Source organism: Mesoplodon densirostris, chromosome 3, assembly GCF_025265405.1.
Source record: "Mesoplodon densirostris isolate mMesDen1 chromosome 3, mMesDen1 primary haplotype, whole genome shotgun sequence".
NCBI classification, from domain to species: domain Eukaryota; kingdom Metazoa; phylum Chordata; class Mammalia; order Artiodactyla; family Ziphiidae; genus Mesoplodon; species Mesoplodon densirostris.
This window is the reverse complement of record NC_082663.1, coordinates 61,937,888-61,964,873: the sequence shown is the minus strand read 5'-3', so window position 1 is coordinate 61,964,873 and position 26,986 is coordinate 61,937,888. Positions and strand designations below refer to the sequence as shown.

General features: G+C 40.5%; 1 protein-coding gene across 1 annotated transcript in view; it reads right to left on the bottom strand.

Annotated features, from left to right (window-relative positions):
• Positions 1-26,986, bottom strand: part of IQGAP2 (IQ motif containing GTPase activating protein 2) — a 296,229-nt gene that overhangs the window by 116,706 nt on the left and 152,537 nt on the right. The window contains exons 4-9 of the mRNA XM_060093062.1: positions 21,214-21,291; positions 17,469-17,545; positions 4,079-4,146; positions 3,640-3,753; positions 2,668-2,846; positions 111-198 (exon numbers count right to left, since the gene is read on the bottom strand). Coding sequence (XP_059949045.1) covers positions 111-198; positions 2,668-2,846; positions 3,640-3,753; positions 4,079-4,146; positions 17,469-17,545; positions 21,214-21,291 — 604 coding nt within the window. The remainder of the gene's footprint in view (positions 1-110; positions 199-2,667; positions 2,847-3,639; positions 3,754-4,078; positions 4,147-17,468; positions 17,546-21,213; positions 21,292-26,986) is intronic.

Below are 26,986 nucleotides of genomic sequence, written 5' to 3'. Positions count from 1 at the left end.
ATCATATCAGGCACTTTTACGATGGAAGTTAAGAGTTTTGCTGAGATTTGGATAAGGAAAATTTGCATCTTCTAGAAGTATCCATTTCCTTCATATGATCTGTTACTCACTGTTGACTTTATTGATATTGCCTTGGATTTCTGCTTGTGTCAGCAATTCTTCATATGCATCTCTTTCTTCTTCTGAAATACAGTTGTTCTGCAAAACAAAGGCTTCATTGATTCCTGAAGTTAAATATTTCCAAAGCTCGATATTCAAAAGCAAAAACTTAAAGAGTGCTAAAAACCATTTGCTAATATTCATGTGAACTCAATACAAGCATTTAAGAGTGCCTGATCTGTGCAGGGCACTAGGGTTAGCTATGCCGGCAAGGGTTACAAAGATGAACAACAGACCCAGTGACTCTCTGTAAAAGCCTAATTGTCTAATGTGCAAAACATTAGGTTGGACCACTTGATACTGCCATTTTTTTGTAGATCAAAACCAGATGATTATTGGCAATTTCATCTGATTCAGTCTAACAAAATCAAGAACACAAATAACAAATATACACAGCAGAACAAAATATATTCTAGGGAAGTACATACTTGGTTGGAAAGAAAATTTTAAGAAGAGACAACAGTTGAGGAGGGCCTGAAGGAAGAGAGTAATATTCAAGGCGGAGAGGAGAGAGCAGGATGTAGACAACAGGATTTGGTCACAAAGGTGGGAAACTTGGCATGTCGGGCTAGAGCACAGAGTGTGTGTCCAGGGTTAGCCAAAAAGATGGGGAGGTAGGTTGGGAATCCTGGAGCCTTTTAACGCCAACAGAAGGGCCTGTACCTGCAGTAGGGAATCAGGGGAGGTTTCTGGTGGGATGACATCAGATCTGTAGCTAAAGATTAATTTTGCAACCTTAGCTCTGAGAGGGGTTGGCCTGGAGAATGATAGGAAGCAGGGAGACCCATGGGGAAGGTGCTGAGAGAGCCCTGAGACAAGGTCAGGAGGGGCAGGGCCGAGGCAAGGGCGGTGAAACTAGAAGGTAGGTGATGGAGGTCAGCCTGTCAAGAAAAGGCAGAAGACAGTGATGGATGGGACATGGGGGACATAAAAAGAGTTCTGAAACAATGTGGGAGTCATTCCAAAGGGAAGTCAGCAAGAGGCATGCATAGGAGAAAGGCAGGGTGAAGATGAGCACCCTTCTGATGCGGTGGGGAGCAAAGCCAGCGGGACACAGAGATGAAGGTATCTGGAGGAGCTTTAGTGGGGCCTGGTATCAAGCTGACGGCTGATTTCTTCAACAAGTGCATGAGCTCAATGGAGGAAGAACAGAGAGAGGAGTGATTCAATGACAGACTTGGAAGAATCCCTATATTTGGAGGGAGGAATAGGCAGAGACATTAAAAGATGCAGAAGAGAACCACAAGCATAGAAGGCAGGCGGGGCAGCGTGAGGCAAGTGTGCCGATGCTGGCAGAAGCCACCTACTGAGAAAAGGTTAGGATAAATGGGTTACTTTGGGTAATAGAGCTGAAGCTGATATGGCAAGAGTTGAAGGAGAGGAAAGTTGGCGAGGAAGTGGAATCTCAGAGTGCAAAGTTTTTAATAAGACAGGAGGTGGGATATATGAAGTGAGGATCAGGAGCCGGCTGCCTTGTCAAGGAGAGAAACCACTTACTCAAATGTGAGGGGAAGCTATGGGGAAAATGTGAGGAAAGTAGATTCAAAAACATCTTCTCTAAACTTCACCACACCCAATTGTTAGCCTCTAGTAATAAATCTGAAGGTAAGTCGGCTAATACAAGGTTGGTGACACCCAACAAGGGAAGATCTTTATCTGCTCCTTCTACACCTTCTAGGTAAGTTTTTTTTTTTTTTTTTTTTTTCTTTTTTTTTTTTTTTGCGGTATGTGGGCCTCTCACTGTTGTGGCCTCTCCCGTTGCGGAGCACAGGCTCCGGATGCGCAGGCCCAGCGGCCATGGCTCACGGGCCCAGCCGCTCCGCGGCATATGGGATCCTCCCAGACCGGGGCACGAACCCGTATCCCCCGCATCGGCAGGCGGACTCTTAACCACTGCGCCACCAGGGAGGCCCTAGGTAAGTTTTCAACATGACCTTCCATCCTTGTGACCTGTAATATTCATCATAAAAAGAAACCTAATTTCCTTATGGAGTGCATGGTCTTCTTTAACCCTTACATTTCACCCAAACCAATGGCCTGTGGCTAGAGAGACCACAGCCAGCGAATTTAAAAATATCCCTTGCTGGGAGTTCCCTGCTGGCGCAGTGGTTAAGAATCCACCTGCCAATGCAGGGGACACAGGTTCGATCTCTGGTCTGGGAAGATCCCACATGCTGCAGAGCTACTGAGCCCGTGTGCCACACTACTGAGCCCATGTGCCGCAACTACTGAAACCCACGTGCTCTAGGGCCCGCGTGCTGCTACTACTGAAGCCCATGATCCGCAACAAGAGAAGTCACTGCAATGAGAAGCCCGCGCACATCAACAAAGAGTAGCCCCCACTTGTCACAACTAGAGAAAGCCCGCATGCAGCAACGAAGACCCAATGCAGCCAAAAATAAATAAAATTAAAAAAATAAAATCTCTTGCAACATTACAGCTTTTTCAAACTAGCAATGCATAACTATGCTTATTACTGTATTGATCACTCAGAATCTCATTGAATACCTTCAGCCTTGCATTTTCCTCTTTTCTCTTCTTGGCTTCCCAGAGTTCCTTCTGATATTCCTGTGCAAGGCTGTCATCCACTAAAGTCAAAACTGCATTTGGGTTTCTTAGTGTTATAATGGTCTGCTCAGTTATTCCTTTTTCAATAGCTTCATTAATGGCTATAACTGCAGCATGCACTGCAAAGTAAAGAGAAAAAAAGAACTTTATCAACAAAAGACAACATGGGCAGGTGTACTGGCCCTGCAGAACTTAAGCAGTTTTACTTTCTTTCTTGGAGTCCAATAAAGCATTCAAAAAAGAGACCTCAGACACATCACAGAGCATCCCTCTGACAACCTCCCCACCTGCCCATCTATCTTGGGTCCTGTCTCGGTGTCTGTTATGTAATGCCTATTCATTTATTCGACTTGCACTGAACGTCTAAAATGAATCAAGTACTATGGGTTGACACGGAAAGACTCCCTGCCACTGAAATTTAAGGACATAGCAGAGAAATGTTTTGGAGAATGAAGACATTTCTGTAATGTCTTAAATCACATTACACAAGTGGATGTCTAGAGTCCAAAGTTAATTACTTGGTTATGTTCTGATGTGCTCAAATTAACCATCTATAATACATATAATAAAAAATTTTAGGGTGCTTATAATATCTTCTAAATATTCTATTTCTTATAACCAAAATCTTATAACCAAAATCAAGAATAGGTAAGTCTTGGGCTTCCCTGGTGGTGCAGTGGTTGAGAGTCTGCCTGCCGATGCAGGGGACACGGGATCGTGCCCCGGTCCGGGAAGATCCCACATGCCGTGGAGCGGCTGGGCCCGTGAGCCGTGGCCGCTGAGCCTGCACATCCGGAGCCTGTGCTCCGCAGCGGGAGAGGCCACAATGGTGAGAGGCCCGTGTACCGCAAAAAAAAAAAAAAAAAGGTAAGTCTCACGTCATTGGCAAGTTTGAATTTTAAGTAGACTTACGTGCAGCTTCATCCACGGACAGTTCATTAGCCAGAATACCACCTATTTTGCTGAAAGATGGCATCTGTATTCCATATTTCTCAAGCTCCTTTCTCATATTACTGATTTCCTCCTCTGAAAAAGAACAACAACAAAAAAATCAATGAAAGCCACAGAGATGGAGGCAGGAATGAATATATTTGTGTTAAGAAATGTCTTCATCAAGAACGTGGGGTCAGTTCTAAACAAGAACCTTAGGAAGAAGCCAGCTTTGGTTTCTCATTTCACAAATGTGGGGAAACAGAAACCCAGTAGAGTATAAACAAGATAAAAAGCAAGTTTTCTCCTCTGATCAATATAAGAAAAAAAAAGGGAATCAATAATATCGAAATGAAAAAAAACATTGCTACATTTTCTTAATAACCATATTGTAAAAAATTATCAAGATAAGGAATAGTACCTGTGAAGTCTACTTTGCCCAACAAATCCTGGATCTGGGGTGCAATTCCTAGTTTGAACAGATACAAACTGAAAGAGAAACCATAACACTGTCAGAAACTTTATCATGTAGATCTTAGAGCTAGAAATTACGTAAATCTTAAGGGCTTTTTAAGTTGAGAAACACCGAAGAGATCATCTCATCTAATCCATTCATCTTACAGATGAGGAAACTGAGTCCCGAGGTAACACAGTCCCTAGTGGGACCAGGACTAGAACCCCAGTCAATGTCCCAAAGACTGGTCCTCTGTAGTACACAGCACTTCCACAGGGCCAACTAACCTAATCACCCAGTTGTAGGGAGAAAAAGAAACACAATTAACACAAAACAGCAAGTAACAAAAGCAGTAAACATTTCTTTGGATATTATCAACACATGATTTTATTTTGTTTACAGTATAGCTCAAATTATATTTTCCTTTTCATTTCTATATAAGCCTCCAAGTACCATATAACCCTTGAGGAAACATTTGTTTTATACATTCTGAAACAGTAAATAGAGTAGCAAGACTACTGGTGGATGGAATGATGTTAAAGACAAACCACGATGTGGATATATTAATAAATGGAAGATGCAGAGCAAAGTGTACATATTTAAAAAAAATTCAATAGGAAGCAATGATGGTCCCCAACGTGCCCATAATTTGACAAAAGAAGGTGGAGTCTGACATCTAAATTCTATCAAAAAAGATGAAAATATATGGTTATATGACTTTTCACTTCATCACTGAGCCATTGTTTCTGATCCATATTTGTCTTAACCTTCCCAGCCCCCAAGATTAATTCTACAGCCCAACTAAAAAATTCTGTATTTACTTAATATCAGTTCTGACAGATTTATAACTTAGGAGATTTAATAAGAAGTTAGAATTACACATAACATATATGGGAAAATGAACAGAGAATGATCTTGACGGTTTGAAGTACTTCAAGACTCACTTCAGATGTTGATGTGAGATAGATCTTAGTTTATAAAATATAAAATTTCATTAAAGGAGTTCAAGATCAAGCCTTCTTAATGGAATGAAAACTCTTAAAATGAATGATTAATCAGTGTAAGCAGCATGCATTGAAATTAAATTTTTTGACCATCTGTAAGAAAAATAATCACTTAGAAAAGCAATATGTGATCAAAGTTAAAAATTAGTGATCCATGGTTAAAAAAATACATAGAAAATCACCACCTGGCGTTAAACACTAAATATTTTGATATAAATCCTTTTACTGTTGTTTCTAGAAATATCTGTTCCATAAACTCATAGTATTCTATAATATGAATGTACTATAATTTACTTAACCAATTGCTGAGCATTTAGATGGTCACTAATTATCCACTATAACAAATAATGTTGCAGTGAACCTACATATATAGATACACCTTTGTGCATATATCTTATTCATCACATAAATCCCTATAAACAAAATTGTTGGCTTAGGAGAAAAACAACCCCTGACTGGGAAATTTCATCTTGACTAGAAGGAATCATAAATATACATGTCAGGTGTTCCTAAGTTCAGTGACTCTTATAACTGGCACACTTCTTGCAGGAAACTTGGAAGCCACGCTATGGAGCTGTTGCAATAGATCCTGGCTCCTGGGGACTGAGGCTTACAGCCGGGGAGCCTTCTGCAACTACCAATATGAGTCTCACTCCTTCGCACCCAAGTTATCACCTGGGGTACCAAAGAGAACAGCTTCTAGATGGCTGTGTGGACAACTACATGGGGTGTTGGGAAGCCTCTCACTGAAGAGCAAATACTTGATGCTATCCTGCTGGCAGGTTGTATTTCCTGGCTGGCTCTATCCTTCTGAGCATCTGCTAACCAATGTGACATAAGGCAGGCACTCATGAGAGTCTGAATGTTTAATTGAACCTAAGACCCAGGTGACGGGCACGGCCCCACTCTACCACCAATCCATGAAAACGCCATTTTCTTTGTCCCCTTAACAGCACCCAACTCTATCAATGAAAACCTTACCTATCGGTAGCCAAAAAATGTCATTTAAGTCTACATTACACTTTGTTCATTGTAAGGGTAAGCATTTTTCATTCTCATATTTGGCAATTTCCATTTCTTCCAGGAAATGCATATTAATGAATTTTTGAATTTTCAAGATTGTTTTCTGGGGGGATTTACCTTTCTCTGGTTTTCCCCTCTTCTCCCTCAAAACCACAACCAAAGGACAATGAACAAATGACATTTTAAACATATGGTAATTTTAATTTTACTACTTAATTCCAATATGATATTCATATCTTATTCACAAGGGAAAAACATATTAGACTCTGAAAGTCATTCAATGTAAAACAGACATTATGTATTCATCATTCAAAGCTAGAAAGGATACATTCTTTAGTTTATTTTTATTTTTTAAAAAATTTATTGGGGCTTCCCTGGTGGCACAGTGGTTGAGAGTCCACCTGCCAATGCAGGGGACACGGGTTTGTGCCCCGGTCCGGGAAGATCCCACATGCCACAGAGCGGCTGGGCCCGTGAGCCATGGCCACGGAGCCTGTGCTCCGCAACGAGAGAGGCCACAACAGTGAGAGGCCGGCGTACCGCAAAAAAAAAAAAAAAAAGGTATTTTATTTTTGGCTGCGTTGGGTCTTCGTTGCTGCGTGCAGGCTTTCTCTAGTTGTGCAAGCGGGGGCCACTCTTTGTTGCGGTGCGCGGGCTTCTCCTTGCAGTGTCTTCTCTTGTGCGGAGAATGGGCTTTAGGTGCGCAGGCTTCAATAGTTGTGGCTCGTGGACTCTAGAGCGCAAGCTCAGTGGTTGTGGTGAATGGGCTGAGTTGCTCTGTGGCATGTTGGATCTTCCCGGACCAGGGCTCGAACCCGTGTCCCCTGCCTTGGCAGGTGGAGTCTTTAACCACTGTGCCACCAGGGAAGCCCCCATTCCTTAGTTCAAATTCTAGGTCTTTAGAGATTGTCAAGGATATAAAACTATACAGCCGCTAAAGACTTTACTACCAAAGGTTCATGCCAAAAAAGTCATTGTAATTAAAACTAGTATGCTGACATTTCCAAGACCATAATATTTTATGAACCAATTCACTATTTATCACATGGGAAAAATATTACAGGTAAAAGGGAACTCATGTCATGTGGAACAAATAAAATGTCAAGCTAAGTCACACGTTCCTTTCTAGTAACAGGAATGACAAAATTCAACAGAATTAAACAGACAGGTATGGCAAAGCTACAAAAGAATTCTAGGAAAATAAAATCAAGCCATACTTGAAAAAATAAAAATAGATCCATAAATTATCAAAAATGTATCATTTTATTACTTCCATTCTTTCACAGTACCTGTAGTTTGTAGTTTCTTCTTCCCTTTTACAACTAAATTTAAAAAAAACAACTGAACTGACAAAAAATAAATAAAAATAATTCAATGGGAAAAACTTTGAAAATGTGACAGTAAAATTTAACTAGGAGACATCCATAAAATGTCTTCTGACAAATTTTATATATGTGTGCATTTATGATGTGTATTGCATTAATATTCTGCTAGTTTTAACATACTTTAAACTTCTATCCTTGCATCAAAGCCTAAGCTAATGAATACTTACTATCCTTAATATATTTCTACTTCTATTTCCCCACCTATGTAATGTTAAGATAATCTAGAATTTTAGATGCATTTTTTATTTTTTAATAAATTTATTTATTTTATTTATTTTTGGCTGCATTTGGGTCTTCATTGCTGCACATGGGCTTTCTCTAGTTGCAGTGAGCAGGGGCTACTCTTCGTTGCCATGCGTGGGCTTCTCACTGTGGTGGCTTCTCTTGTTGCGGAGCACGGGCTCTAGGCGCGTGGGCTTCAGTAGTTGTGGCACGCAAGCTCAGTAGTTGTGGCACGCAAGCTCAGTAGTTGTGGCTCACGGGCTCTAGAGCGCAGGCTCAGTAGTTGTGGTGCACGGGCTTAGTTGCTCCGTGGCATGTGGGATCTTCCTGGACCACGGCTCAAACCCGCGTTCCCTGCATTGGCAGGTGGATTCTCAACCACTGCACCACCAGGTAAGTCCCCTAGATGCATTTTAAAATTTTCATATTATGCACCAAAAGTTTAGATGACTAAATTTTATTAGTTTCTTTTCTAAATTAATCTACATCCAATTTTCCTTTCTTAGTTTTATCTTTGGTTTTGCTATGTATAAGCATATTTGCTAAATAGATAAAATGAATGACTCACTAAGTGCACATATTTTACTATTTTCATTTGTTTCTTGGGTGTTGGTTCTGTTTGTTGAATGTAATTCCTCTTTCATAGCATTGGTTTACTTCAAATGTCTGGTATTTCCTGATTTGGGGAAATCTTAAGGTTTGACTTGTTGCTTGTCACTGTTGATTGCAGGTCCCCATGACAGAAGCCAGCCTTAGGGAGACGGTAGGGGAACAACGGGGCTGATGCCCAGAGGGTGCCCGGTGTCTTGTCTTCTTAGATTGGGGTTCCCTGTGTCTTCCTGCAGTCATTAGCTACCTTGGGTACTCGTGTGCTACCCTGCCATCAGCAACTACACTTGCTGCCTTAGGGAAGGATCAGAGGGCTCAGCAGGTCTAAGCCCAATTATGCTAGCTTAGGAGCTCTCCTTTTCCATCTCTGCTTGGAGCAAACCCCACAGCAGCTCCGAGCTCTGCTGCAATGGCTCAGTGGTTTCTGGGCTGTGGTCTTCTGTCTTATTTCTCAGTCAATCCAAACCTATCTGTTTGCTTTCTGTCAAGGGTTATCTAATTTTCTGATCAATGGATAGCATTCTTTCTTACTGCAGATGATTAAAAAAACAAAACAAAACTTACTTCTTTAGTCATTTCATGTCAGTTTTGTAAAGAGAAAGACAATCATGCTCAAATATCTTGACAAAACTGTTTCCACTGCATCTCCTTTGTTTACCGGGTCATTCATTTAATTATTATTTATGGAATATCTACTGTACAAAAAATATTTTACTCTACTGTGCTGTCCCTAAAATAAAGGTATTTAGTCTTCCACAAAACATAGGTTTGTTGGTAATATGAACTAAATTAATTACACTAACAAAAGTGTTAATGTTCCCCTATGGGACTAAAGAAATTAGAAGACTATTTCTGATTATACTTTTTACTTCTCCATTGTATGCTGTATAATTGTATGCTGTATAATGTAAATCTCACAATAAGCAAACATCCTGGTTTAACTAAAAGTTACCACAAGGTGGAGCTGAGAAGTTAGTTACCTTTTGAATAGAAAAATTGAGTTCGATTTACCTCAAATCAGCTTTTCCTAAGCTAGTCAGGATCAGGTAGAAATCTCATTTGCCTTTACACAGTTTCACCAAAAATGTTTTTTTAAATGTTAATGTGTATTTTTTATTTGGCTTAAGATTTCAACATTTTCTTTATCTCTGAGATTGAAGTTTGAAAAGATGACTTTTCATAGTGTGGGAGTTGCATACTGAATCTGTGTGGGAGGTGCTCCTAAGCAAGTTAGTCTAAGGGGCAAATGTTTACTTAGGAAACTGAACTTATTCAGTATTCCCATGATGAAAAGAATCAGCAATAGCAGCCCACTCCTTCCCAAGCATTTAAATTCAAATGAGGGAATTCATTACCTGAAGTATATAGGAAATCCAGAATCTTAGTCGTAAAAATAAAAAAGAAGCCTGCCCAATCACCAATTTCTTGGAGCTCTTCAATGCTGAATTTATTAAGCAGCTTTAGTGCCTAATGGGCAACACAAAGAAGCTGACAGCATTCTAAAGGAAGCTGAGGAATTAATGTCACCACTGCTTCCCATGTATAAGAAAGCACTTGGTGTGAAATAGCTAGCTTTTTATCACACTAAAGGTACAGTACATTTGTGTTGCTGAGAGAGGCCAGTTACAGAGGGGTTGCCCTAAGGCAGCAAAAGCCTCACTGGCCCATGTGCTTCCATTTGTACGGATAATATCAGTTCAAGTATGGGAAGCAATAAAGAAAGTAAAACACACACACATACACACAAACCTATTAGAGTTTTTTTCTACTACTTTCAATATATACATTAAGAGGTGCTACAGTAATAAAATACAAACATAAAAGGCAGAGGCTGAATTTATTTCAACTTTTCTGGAGCACATCATACGTAGTTCATTTTATGCTATCACATGGGAGATGAATGTTTGTAAATCAAAGCCTCATGGCTGACCAGAAAGAAGACGGAACTGGAGTCAAGCCCTGTATCCTGGCCACAGACTGGCAAGATCTCAATGTGTGACTCTGAGCAAGTCACATAACCTAATCCTTCAGTTCTCTCATCTGTGAAATGAAGGATCTGGACTCAACATCCCAAGGTCCCTCCAGTTCTGAAGTTCTAGGATTCTTCCTTTATAAATATCCTAAATATAACAGTTTAGAGACCTGTGCTGAAGTACAAGTATGATGCCACTGTTCTTTTCATTTTCTAAGTAGTCTGGAAATATTGGACTCCCTTTTGAGGCCAATGACTGGCGGCCTCAGTAACAGTGCAGGTTCTGGCGCCACACAGCCTGGGTGTGAATCCCAACTCTGCCACTAGCTGTGTGACCTTGGCCAGCCACTCTGTGCCTCACCTGCTGTGGTTATAAAATGAGACTAATAGCAGTGTGTACAGAAAACGTATGTCGTGAGGATTAAATGAGATTATACCCGTAAAGTACTTGGAACAGTGCCAGGCACGTAATTAAAAGCTCAGTAAGTGTTAGTCTTTGTTTTTATTATTGCTATTATCCTGGTACTTAAGTCTTCATACAAACCACTTATTAATAACCTATCACAGTGGTTTCCCCACTTTCAACACTAAGAATCTTTTACTATTTCCCCTTACTGACTCCATGTTTTAAATGGTTTTACCCACAGAACAAAATTATGTTTCCATCTTACAGTCACATGTGTCCCTATTAATATGTCAAAATCCAGCGTTCTATACCTAACTTTCAATAAAAAGTAAAGGGAACCTTGAGGCAGTCTTATCATAGAAAAATAAGTCCAGTTAAACCAAGTGAAAGGTTAAAAACACAAACTCCAGAGACTTCAAGTTGGAATCAATGGTGCATGTGCTGTGTTAGGTGACAAGACATGGTGTACAGCCTCAAAGAGTTTAGAATTTAGTAGGATGGAAAGGTAGAGCCATAATACTAAATTGGGATAGGAAGAGGGAGAGAGAAGATGGTACAAACAGTGGAAAGAATTTTGAAAGATATGGCAGGTGCAGCTGCCCTCCCTCACCTTAATCCCCAGTCCTGCCACCTCTAGATCTCCCTCCTGAGAAAACAGGATTACAGTCTGTCCTTGGGGTTAAGGAACTATCTCTACGAAGCTATTCATAAAGGCAAATATGTTCTCTGTCTGAGATGCAAGCAATCTGGTATAAGGCATCAACTGGTTTCTTAACAGGAAAAGGGTCCCAAGGGAAGGGAGTATAAGACAAGAAAACATATGCGTTAACTTTGTATCTGAGGAACTGGTTCAAAGGCAACCTGGTTAGCAAAGCAGCCACCTGACCTTGTGGGAGACCTGGTAGAGGAGGTCTTCTTCACAAAACAGTCAGGGTACTTGGAACAGCTGGCCAACCAGAAGTGGGGCTGCCACAGCCATTTTCACAAAGTCAAGCCTCGAAGGTGTGCTATTTGGGTATCTTCGCTGCATTTGAAAACATGACCACTGGACAGCAGCCACATAATCTGCAGCAGAAACAGTCATCCTTACCCAGAGGGGAGGCAGGCATGCCTTTACCTTGTTGCTGTCAGTGTAGCAGAATCTTAACCGTCAAACTTTATTCAGTAAGAAAGCAGAATCCAGAACCCTCATCCGTTAAGCTAGGAAAATTGTTAGAAACACATGACCTTAAAAGGAATCCTTGAAGGGTAGCTGATTCTATACCTTAAGGCAGGAATAATCAGGGCAGGATTGGAACATCCTCTTGTGACCACAAAGCAAGGATATTTCAAAGAAATGTAAGAGACAGAGCTACAAGGACCAAGGAGCTGGCCAGAAAGAGGTCCCAGGACAAAATGGAAGCAATCTGGTTCATCAAAAAAGAAGACACTAATCTTGGTTAGATCTGAGAAAGGCCTGGAGTTCAAAACTGTGTTCAAAGGAGAATGGTGTGAAGTATACGAAAAGGAAGTTGCAATACAGAGATAAAATAAGACACACATAATATTTGTATGGATTTTAATAAGTTGGGAAGTGTCATTAAAATACAGGTGCTTTGTTTTTTCTATGTCTGTCTATAGTGTATAAGTATGTGCTTGTTTTTGTACTATTTATACTACAAGAAAGAATAAAGACCAGGAACTCTGAGTAAGCCAAACAGTCGGGAAAACCACGGAAGTGTCCCAAGATAAGAACAGACTGAGGAGCACAGGTGGTGACAAAAATAGCCAGATGAAAAGAGGGTTCAGCACTGATGGTCACACTCAATAGCCAAGCAGAAAGAGGATCCAGAAACAGGATCCCAAATGCTATCAGCCAAATGGTCCCAGAGAGCATCAAGCAGAGTCCATCCCTCATCTCCTGGGGGAGGAACCTCTAGAATGCCCAACTAATTTCAAGAAAATATTCAAAAGGCATGCATCAGTTTTTAATAATGTTAACACACCAGGCCAATACATCATGATGACAGGACAATGGGTTATGTAACACTGGCCAAGTAAGACATGGAAGAAAATCATTTCTGGATGACAGCGGGTGGAGACTGAATGGTAAATAAAAACCTACCGGAGGGCTTCCCTGGTGGCGCAATGGTTGAGAGTCCGCCTGCCGATGCAGGGGACATGGGTTCGTGCCCCGGTCCAGGAAGATCCCACATGCTGTGGAGTGGCTGGGCCTGTGAGCCATGGCCGCTGAGCCTGCGCGTCCGGAGCCTATGCTCCGCAATGGGAGAGGCCACAACAGTGAGAGGCCCGTGCACCGCAAACAAAAACAAAAACAAAAACCTACCTGAAAGCCATATACAGAAAAATGACAAGGTCTGGCTGATTTCACAAATCAAGTTGAGTCTGATGCCTGGTGACCAAGGCTGTACTCACCTTAGGAGAAGAACCCGAACTGGCACCATGTTCTGACTGGCAATTGATTGGTTAGAAACCAGATCTGTAACCTGGGTAGGTCTGAAGAGGTATTCTGTTTCTGGTAACCATATGAACTCTGGGTAGGTATCAAAATATTATAGCCCTAGGATGAGTCAAAATTAGTGGAGGGACTTCCCTGGTGGTCCAGTGGTTAAGAATCTGCCTTAGAATGCAGGGGATGTGCGTTCAATCCCTGGTTGGGGAACTGAGATCCCACATGCTGCAGGGCAACTTAGTCCACATGCCGCAACTACTAAGCCCGCATGCCACAACTAGAGAGAAGCCCGTGCACCGCAACGAAAGATCCTGCGTGCCGCAACTAAGACCTGAGCAGCCAAAAATAAATAAATAAAAATAACAATAAAATGAGAGGTTAGCAAGCTTCCTGTTTAAAAAAAATTAGTGGATAAATAACAAAAATACGAGTGAAACCTGTAGTATGGATCTTTTAGGATAGGTTTAAGTGTAGTAAGTTTGTAATAATGTATCTGGGCATTTTACTTGTGTTTTAAGGTATTTGAGGTGTTCAAAAAAGCAGTCTACTGGGACTTTCCTGGCAGTCCAGTGGTTAAGACTTTGCCTTCCAATGCAGGGGGTGTAGTTTCAATCCCTGGTCAGGGAGCTAAGATCCCATATGGCTCGTGACCAAAAAACCAAAAAACATAACACAGAAGCAATATTGTAACAAATTCAATAAAGACTTTAAAAAAATGATCCACATCAAAAAAAAATTTTTTTTTAAGAAAGCAATCTACTAAATTTAATAATTTAAAGGAATTCAATTATATAATGTTTAAACATTTAACAGTTGCTTAATACATTGAGCAATAAATAACAGGCAAAAAGTGTTCTTTTCCATGGCTTCCAGACAGAAAAAAATTAGTAGTAACTCGTTAGCAAGGCTCTCACTCCATGAGGTGGCTCCTTTTATTGTGAAGGCTTTAAATATTCCAAATAAAGACACAAAAGAAAAACATGCCATATATATTTTTTTAAGTCCAGAACACCAAAATAGTTACAAACAGTCGTTGTCACTTGGTACTGAAATGTCAGCGTCTGGAGCAGAGAAAGGTTTATTGCAGGGCCAAGCAAGGAGAATGGGCAGCTTGTGCTCAAAAGACCCGAACTCTCTGATGGCTTTCAGGCAAGGGTTTTAAAGACAATGTTTGGGGAGAGGGTCCTAGAATGCAGGATCTGCTCAGATTGGTTGGTGGTGAGGTAACAGGGTGATGCTCTGGGAATCTCAGCCTTCTGGTTCCAACCAGTCTGAGGTCTACATGCTCATGTTCAGCATGTAGTCACCATCCTCTACCTGGGTGAGGGTCTTAGTTTCTGCAGAACTCAGAGATATGCATCAGATTGTTATCTATATCCCTTCAGGAGGAACTAGGAGTCCCCTGTCCTAATCATTTACTACTTGAGCCTGCTCTTTGGAACTGGGGGAAGGCCTAGGAAACTAAAGTCTTTTTTTTCTGTCCACAAGAGACAGGGGACATGAAGGGGGTTCTGTACCCAGGAAGGCCCCAGAGGGTCCTGCTCAGCTTTAATCCACCCTTTTCTTTGAGACTCCTCAATCTTGAGGGGGAACACGTGCAGGATAAGAAAGGAAATAAAGTTTTAGATAGAGAGGTTAATCATAAACTTGCCAGAAGAACTCGGTTTTAGGGGAACTCAGTTTCAAATTTTCCAATGTTTTCTACAATGAACATATTTTTTACTTTAAATAAGGAAAAGATGATAAACATTTCTTTGAAAAGAGCATGAGGCCACTCATTTCTGAGGTGAGTCTCTACATTAGGCAGAGCTTCAGGATTCCCAGCGGGGCCGCTGTGCTAACACTGGCTGGAGTCTGCGCTTGAGAACACCCAGCTGAACTGACAGAGAGAGTGATGAATGGCAGGCCTGGGCACGGGGGTTAGAAATCAAGTGAAAAGGTGAGGCAGGCAGGAAAAGGGAAAAGTAGACACAAGCAGGAAGCAAGGGCAAGAACCCAGGGCATCTTAATGAGGTTGTTAAGCCCAAATCAGGAAGACAGGGAACACTAACACACCACTGTAAAGCAATTATACTCCAATAAAGGTGTTAAAAAAAAAAAAAAAAAAAAGAAGACAGGGAACAGAAGACCAGCTGGCAGGGCCAGGCGTGAACTCTGTAGATCAAGTCAGGCCCATAGGTTGGGGCAGGAGGAAGGCAGAGGATCTTCCTGCCTGGCTCCTGATCTATAATCAGAACTTCTGACCTGCTTAATTCCCTGGCAGGTAATGCCAGCTCTCTACACCACCAACACTGCTGTATCTGCAGCCAGGATATAACGGCTGAGGATGTCTTTGTTCATTTTCAGCACCACTTCTAATCATGCAGTGAGGCCAAACCCACTGTACTTATGAAATGGCTCTGCCACCCAGCTTCCAAATGTGTCTGGCCCAACAGAGCAGAATATCAGCCTCGTCTGAGTAACTGACTGAATAGGTAAACGTTTTGATAGAAAAAAACATTAGATACACCTGAGACTTCTCCGTTCCCTGTCAAGGAGCAGCCATACAGTAAGTTTAGAACAGAGAAAAGTGAAGGAGAGTCTCCCAGAGAATGCCGTTCATTAAGAGACTATTGCTTTTCAAGATCCTACTTTTAAAATTCCTACTTAAATTCAGATCTGGTGAATAACATTCAGCAGGAATCTGCTCCAGTAACAGAGACTTCCAGGATGAGTAACTAAATACCTGAGAAAAACTGTCAGAGAAAGCAGGAAGTTGCCTTTTCTTTGTTTACCAAGCTGTTCAAGCCATTGTTAAAACTATGGCAGGCATACATTTGTAAGTCTCAGTGCTGTTCTCTGTAACTTCTTTACAACAGTGACATCACCAGAAAGGAACTTAGCGCACCATTTCTTTATAAGCTGCTTACATTAACACCCCAGGTGTCCACTGCAGGAAATCAATTTTAGCTTACAGAAGACACCCATGAGCAGGCTACGGATTTGGAGATTAGCACCCTGATGCATGGATACCATAATGATTAACCAATGGCTGGCTTAGCAGGTCACAAAGTGTCAAGTGATGATTCTAGGCACTGAAAAGCATTGACCAAGCATGTTGGGCAACACATTTGATAATATTCCTCAAAATGAGCACTTGTGCACAAAAAGCTTTTAGAAAACCTGCTGGAATAATGATATACTAGCCACATATGAGGGGGCAGGCATAGAAGCCGTTTTTTCCCAGTTGTCCTAAATTACTAGAGTAAAAGGAAATCACAGAATAGGCACCTACATTTGGTCTGAATTTCAAGCAACTGTCGTCTTCCAAAGAAATCTCGTAAGGACCGATGGGGTGGGAGAGTCAAATTATTTAATATAATCGAAATTCTTTAGTAAGCCAGCATTGTAATGAATTATTATAAAAATCTTCTCCTTTAGAGAGGAAGAAAGCCAGGAAGAAGTTAATATAAACCTCTAGGCTGAAGATGGTGCCAGGAAAATGACTTCTAGTGATATAAACACAAGGCAGATGTTCTAAAAGAAATTTAAAATTTAATTAGACATGAAGCCTTCCAGCCATTACCTGTGTACACACAAGACAACAGCCACAAACTGGATTTTTAGAATCATTTTTACCATCTAAAAATCACATTGCTCCCAGGCCAATAAAGTAAGAAACAATCTGTGACTCGTAGAATTTCAATATTTAAAAAAATTAAGATATCAAACAATTGCTTTAAAAAAATGAATGTATCGCGATTTGACTAATTTAAAGCAACTTCTAAGTTTCTTCTTTACCCTTACGGTACAAGTTCTAGTGAACGAAAGTTCAAAAGACTTTTTTAGAGTGATTTCCATTAATCTATGCTAAGAATTGAGCCAAGCTAATGATTTTAAGAGTATGAAAACCAAATGTATGACTATTAAAGCTGTTCATTTGATGCATTTTGGCTATATTTGTAAAGTAGATCATAACTGAAGAATATGGTAGCACCTTATTATCAGATTCCTAGAAATTTCAATTAAAATTTTCTCCTTACTATACTCACAGATCTTTCATTCATTTTCTGGTTTTCTATTTTGAAATGGATTAAAAAAACAGAAAAATATTTTTCAAGTTCAAGTATTGTTTTTATGTGACAATTACCTTAATTTTATACCAGCAAATTTGTAACAACTCAATTTAAAAAGAAGTTCAGATTATTAAAAAAACTTGAAAAAAAAAGAGCTCTCTTTCAAAACTGAAATTGTGGTTTTATTTAAATTTACTTCCTAGACTTCAAATGTATTTTTTTTTCCCACCTCAGTGCATGAATGCAATATATCATTCTTGGTATGTTTTTCCGGTCATAGACATCTGTTGTTTCTGGGTAAAATATCTGGAAAACAAAAGGGGAAAATGTGTTTATTATGTATTGCTTTTCACAATTACTTTAACTCTCCCAAACGACCCTACTCTGATTGTCCTTGCTGTTCTATATTTATTTAAATGAAGAGGAAACTCCAGTTGTGCCTCATCTTGTTCTTCATGCAGACCAATCACTGCATCTGGTCCCCTGCCTGACAGCGCCTCCTAGTGGCTCAGGAGAGTGGGGGATTCACAGTCAGCCACTCCAAGAAGGCTTTGTCCACAGGGCTGGGTAGCAGTTTCATTGCACAAGGCATGAGCCCGTGTAGGCTTTGCTTTCTGTATCAGAGTCACTCTTGTGACTGCCCAGAGAAGGGTGTCCTCTTGAAAGCATTTTATTACGTTGTTAAGAACTTGGCTACACAGTTCTGTAGACATGCGTGTACACACATACAATGCACACATATGCATGTATTACTTTAAGCAGAAAAAAAAAAGTATCCATTTTCGCTGAATAAAATCTGGAAGGGAGATAAAGTATGAAAGGAAAATACCTATAATCCCACCTCCAGATCGTCACTATTAGCATTTTGGTATATTTTCTTCCAGTCTTTTTTCTGTATGTCTCTGATTTTTTATGTTTATGTATGTGAGTGTTTAAAAACCAAACTGCATGTATTATAAACCTATTTAACACTTAATAGAACATGACTGTTTTCCATTCCTTTCATTACTCTGTAAGAACATTATTTCTAAATAGATGCATATGATTCTTTGATATTTTTGAACCATAATTATAACCAGTTCTCCAGGGTTGAACAGTTTTTTACCCTCAATTTTGTCCCTATTATAAGTCACTACAATAAATATCCCTGCATTTTCTGAGCACCTGATTGCTTCTTTTGGATAACCATCTATGTATGGAGTTAGTAGACTGAAAAGTCTGAACACTAAAACTTTTAATACACCTTTATTCCCTTCTTGAGCTTGAAACTAAAAGCCTAATAAGAAACAGATTTCAGAATGGGGCACCAAAAATGAGTAATTAGGATTGAAGCTTCTGAGATTAAGATAAGCTTGTTGGCATTACTTGCTTTCAGTAAATATTTTATAAAATTTAACATAAAAACTAAAATTAAAACATGTACCATATAGTAGTACTTGATACTCAAGCACAATTTTCTACTGGACATTGAAAAAAGCTAAGAAAAGAGAAAAGCAAAGCTTCTTGAGCTACAAATGTACAGTCACTGAGTGCTTACAGAAATATCTGTAGCTTATGAAATTGCAAAGGTCTTTCCAACTTTCCTTTAATACATTTGCTGTTACAATATCAATGAGAAGAGGATTCCCAATTCAGAAGAATATGACTAGGTTTAAAATTCTACTATGTAAGCAGAGGACCACTATAACTCTCCCTCTCTTCTTTAAACAAGAACCTTTTACATTGATATTTCTCCTGGAAAATCATTATGAATATGTCTTCTTCTTCAATTTATAGAAGATGGGATCAATTTATAGTTTACCGAAATGTTTTCTACAACATTGTAACTCTAATGTGTAACATGATACTGAGCACAGGGTAGGCAGCTCATATTGATAAATGAAGGAATTAATTAATATATCAAAGTCAATTCAGTATACTGTTGGCCTCTCATTTCCTGCAATGTAATGTATCACTGATTTCATAATAAACATCAGGGTTAAAATAGAATCTGTTACATGGATCACTTGTTTGGCTTAAAATCAAAATAAATGTGGTCCAACATACACACAATTTGAGAAGGTTTAAATCATAACGAAACTATCCTAATCTAACATATGCTGCCTCATACAGAAAAACTGCATTTGAATGTGTCTTTATTAATCTGTTTACCACTCAACACCCTGTTAGTACTTACTAAATTGCAGTTTAGAAATAAACATGAACTCTCTGTTATAACTATTGCCCAGAAAGGAACACTATTCAATGTTTTCAACATTTTAGAAGGGAAAGTAGTTTGATTAAAAAAGGCAAAATAAAATAGATCAACATTGACTATTGCAAGAAAAAAGGAACTGAGTTAAAACAGGTATTAGCACAAATGTATTAAAAAAAGGCATTCATAATTTACATGAAGGAGTCCTTTGTTTTCGTTGTGGGGTGTGTTTTTAATTGCAAACCTGGATTACTAATAAGAACAACAACATAGGTCTAAATAAGTCAGTAGCTGATACCCTTGCTGGACCACTCTTAAATCATTTCTTTAAAGTAGCTGTACATATTAAGCAATTCAAAAAAGGGAACTATTGGTACATATAGAAACCTGATGGATCCCAAGTGAATTATGCTTAGTGAAAAAAGTCAATCTCAAAAGGTTACCTACTGTATGGTTCCATTTCTATAACATTCTCAAAATGACAAAACTATAGAGATGAAGAATAGATTAGTGGCTGCCAGGAGACAGGGCTGGGGAAGGGATGCTATATATAATGGCCAATCTCTCTGCAGTATCTGCTTCTTGATTGTGGTGGTGGTCACACAAATCTATTCATGCATAGAACTACACACACACACACACACAAATGAATGCATATAAAAATGGTGAACACTGAATAAAATCTGGAGTCTAGTTAACATTAATACACCAATGTCAATTTAATTCTGTACTACAGTTATGAGATGTCACCATTAGGGGAAGCTGAATGAAGTTTACACAAAGATGTACTATTTTTGCAACTTCCTGTGATTCTAAAATTATTTCAAAACAAGAAGTTTAAGAAATAGCTCTACAATTTCTATCACATGTAATTATTTCTTCATTTCCTCCACTTGTCTATATATCTCACAGGTGTAAGGGTGCCCGCTCTTTGAATTTTTAACAAGTTCTGAATATTTGCTGAATGAGTTTTATTTGGGAGATCTATTTCAAGAGTAAGAGCTCTAACCCCCTAGCCAGTAAAATTTAAAGTGATACTATGATTTATAATAATACTTTATCAAAATAAATTTATAATGATGATTTATAGTGATACAATATATATGGATACAATGAGACTTGGAATCTTAAGTATAAAAAGCAACAAAAAAAGGGAGGTGGCTCTTCTTTTTTTTTTTTTTTTTTTTTTTTTTGCGGTACGCAGGCCTCTCACGGTTGTGGCCTCTCCCGTTGCAGAGCACAGGCTCCGGACGTGCAGGCTCAGCGGCCATGGCTCACGGGCCCAGCCGCTCCGCGGCATGTGGGATCCTCCCGGACCCGGGGCACGAATCTGTGTCCCCTGCATCGGCAAGCGGACTCTCAACCACTGTGCCACCAGGGAAGCCCCAAGGTGGCTCTTCTAAGTCAACTATCTACCAGCCAAAGCCTGCTCTGACCTTGTTTAATTTATTTTTTTAATTAATTAATTAATTAATTTTTATATTAAGTGGGTTTTTTCTCTTTTTTAACATCTTTATTAGAGTATAATTGCTTTACAATGGTGTGTCCGTTTCTGCTTTATACCTTGTTTAATTTATACACACATTCACCTGGCTGCTCTCAATCTGAGTTCTTGCCATATGTTACTTTTTATAGGCCTTTCCATATTTCTGTTAGTTCTCACATTTCTCATTTCTGAGGCAATAGGACATTTGCTGCATTAACGTACCCCAGTCTGCTAAATTCCTTTCCACAGTGAGGTGTTTGCATTACCCCTTTTGTCTTCCCAGTTCAGGCTTACCTTGGGTAGACCAATAGACTCCATCGCTCTTAACCACTGGACGGTGTTATCCGTGTGTCGAAAATGAAGGCCCGACTTCTAATGTGAGGATGGGTGATGGTTGGGGGAGGGGGAGTGGAAAGAAGGGAACGCACAAACAGTGAGTCAAAAAAGTAATAACTTTTTTCATTAGCAGGATGCTTTCAATTGTCTTTCTCCTAGAATCGTGTTATGAACGCTCACATAAAACAACCAGAGATCCAATAAAGGAGATGACACTATCTCAGCAACACTCCAACCATTTGGGATGGACCGTCCCAGTTCCCAGAATGCACACGTTTGAGGTAATTCTGAACTAGAATCTCAAAGACCATTCTCTGTCTAGCGTGCCTTAGGATGTTTAATGAGACACATGTGCACATACATGGGCATGTGCACACGTGCACACACACATACACACCATGTCAAGACTGTGGCAACCATAGCTGAGAGGACTGTAACTTCAGGAAAAAAAGGACTTTTAGAAGACTAAATGCCTTTTTTTGGTGGTTTCTGGCTCTGCCAAACCATTTTTTCTGGTCATGAATGTAGTACGATTTGTGTAAAAAGCCTGAAAAATGTAGAAAAATGCAAAGATGAAAACAAAAAGCACCCCACGATTCAGAGCTAATTTTAGTATTTATTCCTTCTATAATCTAATTCTAATCTTGGCCTTGTACAAGAAATCAACTTTCACTGGAAATATTTTACAAGACCTTTTTCTACTCATATAATAAAAATAGGCTATGTTTTCCATTCCTAACAGTCCTGATCAGCCAGCCATTATTTTCTGCATAAATAAAGTATTCTTGTTGCCATCTCATGAAGTTTAATCAGGCAATGAACCACTGTGAGCTTTAAAATGATCTTATATATTTCATTAGTTAAATGTGTACCGTAATGTTATGTATTTTATTTTCATTTCAAATAAAATAAGAAGTAACGACAGCAAGTTTCATCATAACTAACACCCAGTGGTAGATCATCTCATTCAGAAAGTCTAGCTCTTCTCTTTTGTGAAGGGAAAAAGGGTCATCTTTCGTGACCTTTTACAATCTAATAGTTGATTTAACAGAAAGTATTTTTGTTGCTGTAAGGAATTATGAAGTATAAGCTAATTAACATTTGACAAATATTTACGTGCTTTTGGCAGTGGCCACTATTTATTAAGATTGGACTGTGTGTGTCAAGCACTTTACATAAATTATCTCTGATTTTCAAAACACCCTGCAAGGTAGTTATCATTCTCATTTTTTTAGAGATGAGGAAATCTAGGCCAAAAAGATGAAGTGACTTGCCTAAAGTCAAACAGCTGTTAAGGGGCTGAGCTGGGATTCAACACTAGGTCTCTGTGGATCTTAAAAGCTTTCCTGTGCTAACACTCCCCAGGGAAGAGGGCAGGACATAATGACCAGGGGATTATTCTTCACAGGGAAGAGATTAGTTAATTACTATGAAATAACTCGAGGGAGGGGGAAGTGTATGGAAAGAGAGGAAGGATGGAAAAGAATAAAGAGAGAGAAAGCACCCGGACAGTTAACAGCCAGGTGGTAGTGTCTGAGGGTAACTACGCATCAACTTTTGCAGAATACAAACACTTCTCAGACACGGCCACTCTGCGACCTCAGACACGGCCACTCTGCAACCGTGGAGGGACAAAGTGGAGATAATCCTCAATCACGTCAGGGCAGAGGACCTCAACACCACAAAGTAACTAAGCATTACCCTCTTCCAACTAAGACGGGCGGATTATTTCTTGACTGATGACAATCTGGTCCCTATTCAATATTCTCACCTCCTAGATAAAAATTACCAAGACACCAAACCGATCGCGCTTCCTGACAACACTGCAACGATCCTTGCTTCCCTAAATCCTTATTAGAATCACCCAGTACAAGCTCAAATCTCCACTAAGCTCCTATTTTCTCTTCCTTATAGCTCCGTGGGTATGCATTTTTTCTTGGCACATCATATTTAAATAAATATAATTTTGTGTTGGTTTCTGAGAGTCTTTGGCTGATAGCCTTCAACAATCCAAATTATATAACAAAAACATCCCATCCCTTTAGTGGTTTCATTAGCTAGGTAACCTCAGGAAAGTTACAAATCTCTTTGAACCTTGGTTCCTCAGCTACAAAAGGGAATGGTATGCTTCTTTGGGTTGAGGATTTTATGAGATTTACACATATTAACACTTAGTTGCAAAGTACACCTAAAATGCAATAAATGTTAGTTATTGTAATTGTAAGACTGGGCTTGAAACTTTTATTCACCTGTAAGGTCAGAAAAAGGTTTAGCGCTTCATGTAAGAGGCACTGAAGGAAAGGGTGGTTATCAGAGTCATATTTCTACGGTAAACGAGTGATAGATTTTAAATCCTTCGTCCGCTTTAAACACCTGAGGAATGCTGACTTCAGAACCTTATGGTCCATGCCTGCATATTTAAGAAGTAAGCTTCAGTGAGCGAACTGCATTAACATCTTCAATCTACCAGGTTTACTTCAATTAAAACAAAAACAATCTTCCAAACAGGCTCAAAATAATCTTAGTCCACTATAACCATTTATAGCTTGTCTATTTTTTCACCAGTCCTATACTAATATTAATATATTAGGCGAGGTGGTATGTCTATAGTCATAACTTGGCCAAGGGCTGTTACTGTACATCTACCTAATTTCTTTCATGTATTACACTAGAGAGTATATGCTGATTTTCTACTGCTGAGCTACTACAGCACCAGCCAAAAAGATTACTGCAGTTTAAATTGAATAGATGAGGTATTATGTAAGTCTTCTTTGGATGATAACTTCTTACATATTAGGATCAAAGCATTTTAGAACTATGAGGTAGTTTACAACCAGTAATTCTTCTAATTTGCTCATTTTATAGATGAGGCAACTGATGCCCTAAGTATTTAAGACACTCGAGTTGACCTAACTTGTTGAGCTCTGGGTCAAGACTAGCTTGCAGAATTCCCTGACTTCAAGTCCAAATATTCTGGTCAATTTACTGCTCACGGAGCCTCAGAACAAACACCTGTAACACTTATAGTGTGCTTACCTCTGTCAGGCAGGCACTGGGCCAAGCGCCTTGTATAGATCACATTTGTTCTTCACAATTTCTCAACAAGGTTGATATTGTTACTAATTTCCCACTTTACATTGGAGGAAACTGAAGCTCACAGAGGCAAAGTTACTGGCGAAGCCAGATTCTGAGGTGTTTTGGTTCTACAGCTCATACTACTGACCACTATGTATATGCTTTCCCTGTCTAAGGCCCACCTAAATGTTCAATGCGCGTTTATTGTACGTCTGCAACTGTCAATGCACTGTCCAGAGTACTAGTGTTCTTTGGCTTTGAGCCTTATCAGACTGAATCCTCTCCAAGGAATGCCCCTCCTACCTCCTCCTCCTCCTCTTTCTCTTGGTCATCCTAGTTGGCTTGGGAACATTCATCCTTCAAGCCCCACCATGGAAACCTTCCTGGCTTCTTTACCAGCCCAACCCCCTTTAGAACTGACCACACTATTCTTGGTTGGCTCCTACCATCTACCCAGCTGTCTTCTCTTCACTGCCCTCCACCCATTTCCAGCCCCTTTCCAGGATTCACCCTTTGTTTTCCCTCTTGAATCCACTCACGTCTTGTCTCTGCAGGCCACTGTCACCTGTCACCTGGACTGAGTAATCCCCTCACGCACTCTGCCTGCACGTCCACCCTCCCTCCAATGTGTTCTCCACATAGCAGCAGATAAATCTTTCTAAAGCACATACTGTACCATGATGTCTCTGCCAACACTGAAACAGCTTCCCCCGTACTTAGGATGAAGTCACTCATTGTACTTAGGTCCTCCATGTGTCACTGAGTAATCTGTCTCTGCTTCCCTCCTGGTCTCATTTCTTACCACTGTCCCTCACTGTAAACTTTCAGCTACTCAACTTGGCCAAGCTCTTTTCTTCCTTGAGCTTCTCACAAACGGGTCCCTTCTCTCTGGACCATCCTCCCCATTCCCTACCCTTAACTCTCCACACGGACGAGTTTCCTCTCATTCTTCCAGCCTCAGAGTAAATGTCTCCTCAGAGAAGCCCATGGCTATCTGTCAATAATTCTGGCTTTCATTTCTTCCTTCATACACTTATCACAATTCACAACTGTCTATTTTACTCACAGTCTGTCTCTCCAACTGACCATGAAATCATGTCTCTCCTGCTGCCCACTCTGCCTTTGGTGCCTGGAACAGTGGCTGCCACATGGTAGGTACTAATAAGTACTGTATGGATAATTGAGTTCTATCCTTTATGTATTTCTATCTTAGGACAATTTTACCTGCTTTCTGTATAACTTTATTAAAATGTATTATATTAATGTGTGTCTGCCTATTAAAGCAGTGGTTCTCAAACCTTTGTAGACTATAAGAAAAAAACTGCCTGGGGTGATTTTTTTTTTTTTTGCGGTACGTGGGCCTCACACTGTTGTAGCCTCTCCCGTTGTGGAGCACAGGCTCCGGACGCGCAGGCTCGGCGGCCATGGCTCACGGGCCCAGCCGCTCCGTGGCACGTAGGATCCTCCCGGACCGGGGCACGAACCCGTGTCCCCTGCATCGGCAGGTGGACTCTCAACCACTGCGCCACCAGGGAAGCCCTGGGGTGATTATTAAGAATGCAGCTTCCTGGGTCCCTGGCTTAAGATTCTGCCTGACTCAGTAGTCTGGGATGGGGCCCCAAAGTTGACATTTTTACACACACCCATCAGGGGGTCCCACAGGAAGTTTGAGCATCACACTTAGAGGAAGAGTTTCAGTAAATATTGAATGAAGTATTGAATAAAGCATAGAAGACAAGAAACAGGGCACTTTGGCTTACTACGAACTACTGTCATTCGTTCCTTCACCCAACAGCTATTTCCCTAGCACACCCTATGGGCCAGAACCTGCACCATTCACTGAGGATATGACAGAGGACACACACACAGTTCGTGCCTTCATGACAAAATAATCAGTACAGTACACCGTGGTGTGTCCCTGTGTGCATGGCGTGATCATGCAACTCAGACCTGGAAGGGGGGTGGTGGGAATGGTCAGGGAAACAATACTCATCACTGGAAGGTTTAACGCTAATACCTAGCATATCTTTCTAAACCTAAGTTAATGAAGGGCCAAGGCTGCACATAAGCTGGCAGACAAACAGGATGGGGCAGCATGAAAGCTCCCGTCTACTTAGCTCAAAGCCATCATCAGTGCCCCAGCTGAGGCCTTGAGATTTGGGACAGAGCTTCTGCCTCGGGGACACCCTGCCCAACAGGTGGGTCATATTTTATGGCTGCAGTCCAGGCAGACCCTTCAGCGAGCACCCAGGCTCACTGAACTCATGGTTTCCAGATGGTACATCAAGAGACGGGCCTAGGTTAGCAAGTGTTCCCTTGTGTTTCAAAGTCTCTGCCGCAGTCCTGTGATTTAGTGCTCCTTAGAAAGGACCACGTGACGGGCTTTAGACCTGAAGAACACATGAACGGGAAGCTAAGTCTCCTGCCCACTAATACTGGTCCCCTTTCATTTCTGTAGAAGAAATGAAACGGCCTTAAAATAAAAACTTATGGGGCCTCCCTGGTGGTGCAAGTGGTTGAGAGTCCGCCTGCCGATGCAGGGGATATGGGTTCGTGCCCCGGTCTGGGAGGATCCCATATGCCGCGGAGCGGCTGGGCCCGTGAGCCATGGCCGCTGAGCCTGCGCGTCCGGAGCCTGTGCTCCGCAACGGGGGAG